Source organism: Dreissena polymorpha, chromosome 1 (genome assembly GCF_020536995.1).
Source record: "Dreissena polymorpha isolate Duluth1 chromosome 1, UMN_Dpol_1.0, whole genome shotgun sequence".
Lineage (NCBI taxonomy): Eukaryota > Metazoa > Mollusca > Bivalvia > Myida > Dreissenidae > Dreissena > Dreissena polymorpha.
Window position 1 is genome coordinate 80,280,998 of NC_068355.1, and position 8,920 is coordinate 80,289,917.

The following is an 8,920-nucleotide window of genomic DNA, read 5'->3' on the forward strand; positions in this document are numbered from 1 at the left end:
TAAAATAATGACATAAAACCTTAAATACAGGCTTTAACTTTTCCATTGTAACAATGGCCTCCTAAAATTCTGAGTCAAATTATATTGTAGATATATATTTCAATAGCTTCTCTTTGTGTAATATTTGACACACAAATTTAACATTTTTATTCATGTGAAATTTGTGAATATGTCTCCCTAATTTTATTATGTTCGCCATACATTTAGTATTTTTAAGAAACATTTAAACATTTAATATCGGCAGATACAACAATAGGTTATATATTTTCGGTATCGTGTTATTGTAAATAAAGGCATATCAATAAACAGAATTATATATGCAATCATTTAGTAAATTGTCATCACATTTAACAATGTAAGAAGTGTTCTAACACTCTTATAGTTTGTTATTTTGAAATCATGATTATAAATTGCGTCACATCATGATACAGCGCGTGCATGAAATATGCACAACGAACACATCAGTGTTAGTCATTCTTTTGCTGTCTTTGATGTATAACTACAACATATTACACTAACAAAAGTAAATGTCTGTCTACATATACACAGTTCACCGTGTCTTTTCGCCGTATTTAATATTTCCGTACAAGCCGTGTGAGCAGAACAATAAATGCATGTCTTTCCTGAACATTAATGTGCTTGTTAACTACCTATAATATCCTCTCCAACAATCGGAGGTGAGAAAGATAATGACATGTTTCATTTCAATGACAAAATAAGCTACACGTTGTTAGTCTTTGTACATCATAACATGAAACAAAATGTTCTTTACACGACGAATCAGATTTTTTGTCAAACACGCATGTTTCTCTGACCTTTCACACGTGAAGCACATCCCCGGAAGTTGAGTCAAGCTGCAACAGAGAGTGAGGCAAGAGGCTGGACGGTATATAAAGCCTGACCACGTTCTCGTTATGCATTCAACGGCTGTCTTCCTCCTTGCAGGGACTTCCACGGATACCTTTGCTAGTACCGACAGGTGTGTAGATGTTTCCTGAAATTGTGTGCAGATGATGATATTATATTTCTCACACTATTTGAGCCGTACTCTGTGAAAAGAGGTTAAATGCATGTGCGTAAAGTGTCGTCACAGATTAGCCTGTGCAGTCCGCACAGGCTAATCAGGGACGACACTTTCCACTTATATGATATTTTCTGTTTAAAGAAAGTCTCTGCTTAGCAAAAATCAAGTTTAGACGGAAAGTGTCGTCCATGATAAGCATGTGCGGACTGCACAGGCTAATCTGGGACGACACTTAACGCACATGCATTTAACCCCCTATTCACAGAGCATGGCATATTTAATCCATAGGGTCTGAATATTCATGTATGCATTCAATACTAGGAAGGGTTATGTGCTAAGAAGAATTTTGAGTACGATTATTATATTGACTGTTCCGTACTAAAATGAGTTTTTAATCTGATATGCAATAGGGAGCAATGATGACTGAAAACATGAGTATTACAAAAGATTATATAGTGGTATGGAATATAACAAAATATCATTACAGGTAGCAATTCATACCGATTTTCATGAGTCATCTAAAAGTATTCCATTCATAATAACAAAATCGAAGTATAAATAGTTTGGGAAAAGTGAGATGCTTCAAAATTATGTTTTCTCGAAAAATTATGTGAAGTACGATGAACGTTTATGCTCTAAAGTGAAAAAGATATACGTCCTAGAACGTTGTACTGTCTGTATAGACAATCAGACCAAAAGGGATCATTTAAATTGTTTAAAAAAGCTGTATAACTATTTAATTATTTATATATTCAATTGATGTAAAATACATAAACAAAGTCTTATACCCCCTACTAGCAGTCATTGCCATACCACGGAATAATGCTCAGATTAGCCGTACTGCTGTTCGGAGTGCTCGCACTTGGCGCCTATGCAGTACCAGCATACTATGGGGGCGGGTCTAGTTCCGGGAAAGGATCCACAGGTATCAGAATGCGCATTTGATGTATTCATATCAATACATGTTAACGGGGTTTTCAGAGTATACGCAGATCCCTATTTATATCCGTTGTATGTTATGCACCTTCCAAAATATACATCAACATAGATAATTGATTTTCAGAAAACTGACCATGCCATAAATCACTCGACACATATTATCTTCGTAAAGAACAGATCCAAAAAAGATTATTAAATGAAAGCTCTTTAACGTGAATTTTAGTTCTTAGATGGCATTCTTTGTTGTAAGCACCCAAATAATTAAAATCGGTTTGTAGTCATCATTATCGCCCGTTTTAGCGCTAATAAACATGCAAAGTGCTGTATGAATAATTATAACAGTTTAATATAGAATCCTGGTTAATTTTTTACAGTTTTGAAAAGTTACCTTTCGTATTCTTAGGTAATTTCGGTAATGGTGGCAGCGGAGGCGGCGACAGAGGAGCACTGAACACAGGAAACGGAGCGAGCGGAAACAACGGAATGTTTGGAGGTAAGATATGCTTTCGAGAAGTTAACCCATTTATGCCTAGTGAACTCTCCCATCCTTCTAAATTGGATCATTTTTTTCCAAAATTAGGGATGTCTAGTATATTTATTTCTGTATTTATAATATTTCTTACAGAAATTCCTTTAAGCAAACAGTGCAGAACCTGATGAGACGGCGTCTCATCTGGGGGTCTACTCTGTTTGCAAAGGCATTTTTCTAGACGCTAGGCATAAATGGGTTAATGTGACCACATCGATGGCACTTCATTGGGAGACATTTCAAAGATTTTATGAAACATTTGAACTTACAGCGGTGTACACTGTAGACGAATGTATATATCTGTGCGTTCAGTAATCGTATCATTTTCATCAGGTAATGCCGTCGTCCCGATGAGTCCATACTTCCCTGCTTTGTCAGGAAACAGCGGCACTGGTGCGGCCGCTAACTCAAACAGCGGAATGATGGTCGTCTTTAACGACGCCGCCGGAGGCGGCCTTCCCTCCTTCAGAAGCGGCTTCCCTGGTGGCTTAGGGGGAAAAGGAAGTCGCAACATCATGGCCTTTGGTAACGGAAACGGTGGTAACATGGTTAACCCACAATCTGGCGGAATGTCTGGTATCTCGGTTGGAATGGGAGAAGGGTTTAATGGATTCAACAACAATAACAATAACAACAACATGGATGCCACTTCAAATGGACTTTTTAACGCAATGTCTATGTCAAATGGTTTTAACGTTCCATCAGGAAAAGGCTCTATTTTGGGCGCTAACTTCAACGCCGGTATGGGAGCATCGACAGCCAACATGATGGCTGCCATCAACACCGCAAACGCAAACGCTGCCATGAATACAAACGCCATGAATGCCGTCAAATCCAATATGATGGACGCCATGAATGCCGCTAACGCCAACGCCGTCATGAACGCTAACGCCGCCAATGCTGCTAGCACCGATATTATGGCCTCCATGAACGCCGCTAACGCTAACGCCAACAGGATGGCCGCTTTTGATGCCGCAAACGCCAACGTCGCTAATGCCGAAATGATGGCCGCCATTAACGCCGCTAATACAAACGCCGCAAACGCCGCCGGCATGAGAATGAGCACTGACAACAGCCTAGCTAGCATGAAAATGCTAAATATGAATTTGAATGGAGCCGGGAATGCAGGATTATTCACTGATCTCACGAACATAAACAACAACAACATCAACAACAATGGCTTTAGCAACAACAACATTAACAACAACAACAACAACAACGGCTTTGGAAACACGAACTTAGCCTCTCTTGGGTTAGGTATGGATACAAACGCGAATGCAGCGGGTGCTAGCAACGGCTTCGGTGGAAGCAATTTCGGTATGGGAGGCGCTACACTAAAAGGATCTGATGCAGGTAAATTGCTATCCATTGTCTTTGCAGGTGTTCTTGATTTTATTACATATATCATTATTATATGTAAATAGATACACACAATCTTATAACGCGTTTGTCATATTGTAGGAACCATGATGCCCGTTCTTATTGCCAATATGATGACCGGAAACAACGGAGGTATGGGCAACGCTCTGGCCGGAAATGGAATGAATATGGACAACGGAGGAAATGGAGCAAATTTTATGAACGGAAATGGAGGACCCGCTGACGGAAGCATGGCTGGAAATGGTATCAATATGGCCAATGCAGGAGTTGGAATGGGTTTCAATGGAGCCATGCCTGATGCAATTGCCGGAAACGGTGTAAACATGGGTAACATGGTTAATGACGCCGCTGCTGGCAGTGGATCGATCTCTACTGGAACTCTGAAGGGGCTTACTCCAATTGGAAACGGCTGCTACATTGATAAAGGTACGTACTGCATAAACCACACAATGTTGCATTTTCAGATTACAGCAGGTTCGTATACCGAAATCAAGAAGTCATTAAAAGATCATCCAGAGAGTCATCTTACCGATCAAACACGCGAAATACTGATATCGGTAATAATTTCTTTTCAGGGCGCGTTTTTTCGTTTTTTTTGTATGCGATCGTTAGTGATATCGTTATTTAACCACTAATAACTCACCATGCGTTTTCGGACTCATGCAATATTAAATGCATTTCTCTCTTTAAAAAAGGACATTTGCAAGAACGATTGCCAATCTAAAATGATTCAATTACTGTCAACAACGCTAGACAATTGAACAGTAATTAATATATAAATATTAAAAAATTTCATTTATAAAGAGTACAATATGAGCCTCGCTCTGTGAACAGGGGCGTTAATGCATGTGCGTAAAGCGTCGTCACCGATTAGCCTGTGAAGTCAGCACCGGGCTAATCAGGGACGACACTTTCCGCCTAAACTTGATTTTCGCTAAGAAGAGACTTTCTTGAAACAAAAATATCAGCAAAGCGGAAAGCGTCGTCACTGATTAGCCTGTGCGGACTGAACAGGCTAATATTGGACGACTTTAAACGCAGATGCATGAAACCCCTTTTCCAAGAGGACGATTTTTATACATAAATACACACTTTTTCAGCCGGAAATATCATCCGTTTGCAAGGAGCCGGCACAAACCAGAATGGCGCTGGAAGAGGCAATAAAGCATACTGTGAGAAAGTCAATTATTCACACCTCGAGTGGCTATAAATTAACTCCTATCACTTTTCACTAAATGTCAAAAAGAAAACTTTATGATATTTTTCATCGGATAGCCATGTCGTTGTACTGTTTTGTAACAATTAGAGATGGTTTAATAATGTATGCTAAATCAATTAAAATACGAAAGAAACGATAAATTACTTTTCATTTTTTGTAGTTATCAGTCTCTTTTAAAAGAAATGAAAGACATCATGATATATTTTGCTGATATTTTCATTTCAGATTAAGCCAGTTGCCATGTTGAGAATCTCTTCATCGTACATGAGAGAACATGTTCGCTTGAACTCGCTACTTCCGGTTGACACGACAGCTTCTATGAACGTCCGTCGCGGACACTGATGATTGAATGTCCTATCTGCATGATTGTGTTTCAAAGAATATATGTATTTTGTTCATATTTTTTTGGTTAATAAATGTGCTTCATTTCGCTGAAAAAAGTGTTACACTTTCATGTTGTTCCATCAAAAGGAATTCAATATGGTTATAATGGGTAATGAATATTAGTTTTTCTACGCAATATTTCCCGTGAGATAGCGTCCAATGAATAACCAACAACATAGCATATGAGCGAATAATAGACCTTTCAATTAATGTTTAACAGTAATTGGCGGTTTAATGTGCTCGTGGTAAGAGGATGTTGATCCCGACACAACAGTTGAAGGTTTTGGATTGGATTTCGCTTCACTTAAATGCGCTGTGGGGCATTATACATATTGTTGGTTGCAACGATGTTATTTACCGTACTCATGGTGGTGGGATAATCACGTTATAATCTAGAGGAAGTAAAGATGGCGACGACAATGCCGAAACATGTATGTCCGGCCGTTTGATACTTTTAATGACAAATGCCGCATACAGCCAGAAAGTGATAAGCGTGCTAATATTCGCTACATATCGCGACTTAACTCGCTGCGAAATTCGTCTGCTACTGTAGTCTAACCATACCATAGATGCGTTAAAGGGGCCTTTTTATGGCAAGCGGTTCGACGCATAATCCCAAGAAACTAGGTTTCTCATCAGAATAAGAACCTAGGTTCTCGCTTGAAGATTACACATGGCTTCAAGAACCCAAGTTTTCAAATGAGAACCTAGGTTTTCATGAGAACCTAGGTTCTCATTTGAAAACCTAGGTTCTCATGAGAACCTTGGTTCTCATTTGAAAACCTAGGTTTTCATGAGAACCTAGGTTCTCAGAATGAGAACCTAGGTTCTCATGAAAAACCTAGTTTCTTGGGATTATGCGTCGAACTGCTTGCCATATCCGTGGTTTTCATTTGGGAACCATAGGTTCTCTGAGAACCTAGGTTCTCTGAGAACCTAGGTTTTCAGAGAACCTAGGTTCTCATGAGAACCTAGGTTCTCATTATGAGAACCAAGGTTCTCATAGAACCTAGGTTCTCATGAGAACCTAGGTTCTTTGAAAACCTAGGTTCTCTGAGAACCTAGGTTCTCTGAAAACCTAGGTTCTCTGAAAACCTAGGTTCTCTGAGAACCTAGGTTTTCAGAGAACCTAGGTTTTCAGAATTACGCGTCGGACGGCGTAAACTTGCTCGTTTGGAATACGGGACACATATTATTCAGGGCGCAGGATCAATAGGGTTCACACACAGGTGGTTAGCGTGTGGCTATGATATTAATTAGTGAAAACATCATTTTGAATGATAAATAATCATATTATAACGAACAATTAACTTTTCTGAAAAAAAAATATTTCACTATCAAATATATATATAACAAGGTATGCAACTCAAAATCACCCCATAACGGGGTGCATCGCTTTGAACAGCCATATCTTCATCAATTGTGCAGCGATTTTCACGATCTCGGTCTTATTCAACGCAGAAATGAATTTCCTTTCTGGAAATGTATATGTCTTGCACTATTTTTACAAATGCTGGGTCAACTTTTAAGAAATAACACGATACACAACACGCATGACCCAGTTGACAGTGATCATGTATTCTTTATGAATGAAATCTCCAGTTGTAAAGACACACCTCCGCATTGGACCAATGAAATCACTCGTATGTTTAAAATGTCAGTTAGTTGAAATGTATGTAAACAAAGGTTTCAAACGGCGCTGGACAGTTAGTCTTGATGCAGAATGTAACGACAAGAACGGTAATAATGTTTTTTCATACGTTTTATTGAATTATGGTATCGAACTACATGAACTTTGTAGGGAAGTTGCCCTTTACTCCGTGAAGATTTCAGTCTTAAACATATGAGTCAACCGGCCACACGAGAACAAACCTGTTTTAGTGGTCTGTCGGGCATTGCTATTTGATTCGATTATTAACAGTATCGAGAATCATCGTGCTCATGCTTAAAGTGATATTATGGGCATTTTGCACTGTTGAATTGAGCTGAAAAGAATTAACAGGTCAAAATAGTTAGTTAAAATGTGGTTACTGATCAATTATCTGCAACTCACCTTGCTACCAGTTGTTTATAAAAATATATTTTATATTCGATATTCTTACGTGACCCACCCAGTCCTGTAAGCCGAAATGATCCGTAAAACAATATTGTGTCTTTGTGTCGTATGAACAAATCTGCACTAAAACTAAATTTAGGTGTAACAGGGTTGAAATATTCATTTCACGGATTCTGTTCATGTGTTCTGTTTTAAAGGTTATTATTTCCATATAACGCATTGTGTTTACCTGGGTTACTTATTAAGCTGTGCTCCTGTGGCCAGTCTTAGAGTTAAAGTCAGTCAAGCATGTGAGTTACACATGTCCAGTTTATATAATTGTTCAGTCAGGCTTGACCAGTTATTTTCCCGCCCTTTCCTTTGTCTTCTGGGCACTTCTAACTTGAACACAGAGCTGTACACATCTACTTTTAAGATGTACATTTATAGTACAGAGTTGCCATTACTTCAATATAAGGTTAGTTCTATTTCTACCTGTTTGCATTTACTCTTTCTTGTATTTGCATTGAGTTGTATTTATGTTGTGAGTTGATATAACTCATATTTGATAAGTAATTAGGTTAAATTCAGAAAAGCAGCATTGCCATCCTAAACGTGCTAACGATTCCTATAATTCACAGTTTCCCATACTCTTCACATGTATAATCTTATTTGCAGCAGTAGCACAACACCCGCAGAGAATTGTATAAGATTGAGAGAGAGTTCCGTACACATTCCACAAATGGTAAGTGAGAACGAGAAAGAGTTGAGATCTCATGTAATTGTATGTTTATGCTGTATATGTACCATTTATCATGTTACCAGATCTTTTATATATATTTCATTGTAACTTGTTAAAGGCCACACATGATATGTTTTATATATTTGTTACTTTGCATATAATAATATAGTGTCTGATACCATGTTTATATATGTTTCAGTGACATGGAATTCGTATAATAATAAAGACGAATACAACATATATTCGGGTGGTTATTTTGAGCCGGGTACTGCCCGTTTATATTTGGCGCCCAACGTGTTTTGCGGACCCGAGAGGAGGAAGGCGGCCCGTGGAAAGCGGAGAAGTCGTGGAAGGGTCGTTGAGGACTGAGCGTACGTAGGAAGAGTCTTATTGGACGGGTCGTTGAGGATGTAGCGGAAGTGGGAGTCGTTTAACCGTGTATTTAGAACATTTCCGAGGATTTATAGTGCAATATCGTGTACCTACCGTGTGGACAATTGTGAAGTGGACAGCTTTAAATAGTTATCGTGTATCATATTCAGACTTTTAATCATTTGTGGCCTATATTCATCATATGTGTATTCTTCACCTTTCTTCGTAACCGTGAGTATATGTATGTGAGTGAGAGAGAGAATATATTATTTGTTTTACTAATATAATTGATTGCT

At 38.5% G+C, this 8,920-nt stretch overlaps 1 protein-coding gene across 2 annotated transcripts; it reads left to right on the forward strand.

Moving 5' to 3' along the window:
• The first annotated feature begins 913 nt into the window (after nt 1–913).
• On the forward strand, nt 914–5,525 carry LOC127837432 (uncharacterized transmembrane protein DDB_G0289901-like). Of its 2 annotated transcripts, none has more exons than XM_052364507.1 (7): nt 914–979; nt 1,823–1,949; nt 2,367–2,456; nt 2,826–3,845; nt 3,954–4,298; nt 4,973–5,044; nt 5,317–5,525. In XM_052364507.1, the coding sequence occupies exons 2-7, from the start codon at nt 1,847–1,849 to the stop codon at nt 5,319–5,321; spliced, it is 1,635 nt and encodes a 544-aa protein (XP_052220467.1). In that variant the 5' UTR covers nt 914–979; nt 1,823–1,846; the 3' UTR covers nt 5,322–5,525. The 2 variants fall into 2 exon arrangements, with proteins under 2 accessions (XP_052220467.1, XP_052220478.1); XM_052364518.1 differs by having other exon boundaries at nt 925–979; nt 1,826–1,949.
• The last annotated feature ends 3,395 nt before the right edge of the window (nt 5,526–8,920 follow it).

Bases quoted from the DNA above. Each gene is read 5' to 3' on its own strand.
- LOC127837432 (XM_052364507.1), top strand. From the start codon at position 1,847: ATGCTCAGATTAGCCGTACTGCTGTTCGGAGTGCTCGCACTTGGCGCC. The intron at 1,950-2,366 runs GTATCAGAATGC...TCGTATTCTTAG, and splicing joins TTCCGGGAAAGGATCCACAG to GTAATTTCGGTAATGGTGGC. The intron at 3,846-3,953 runs GTAAATTGCTAT...GTCATATTGTAG, and splicing joins ACTAAAAGGATCTGATGCAG to GAACCATGATGCCCGTTCTT.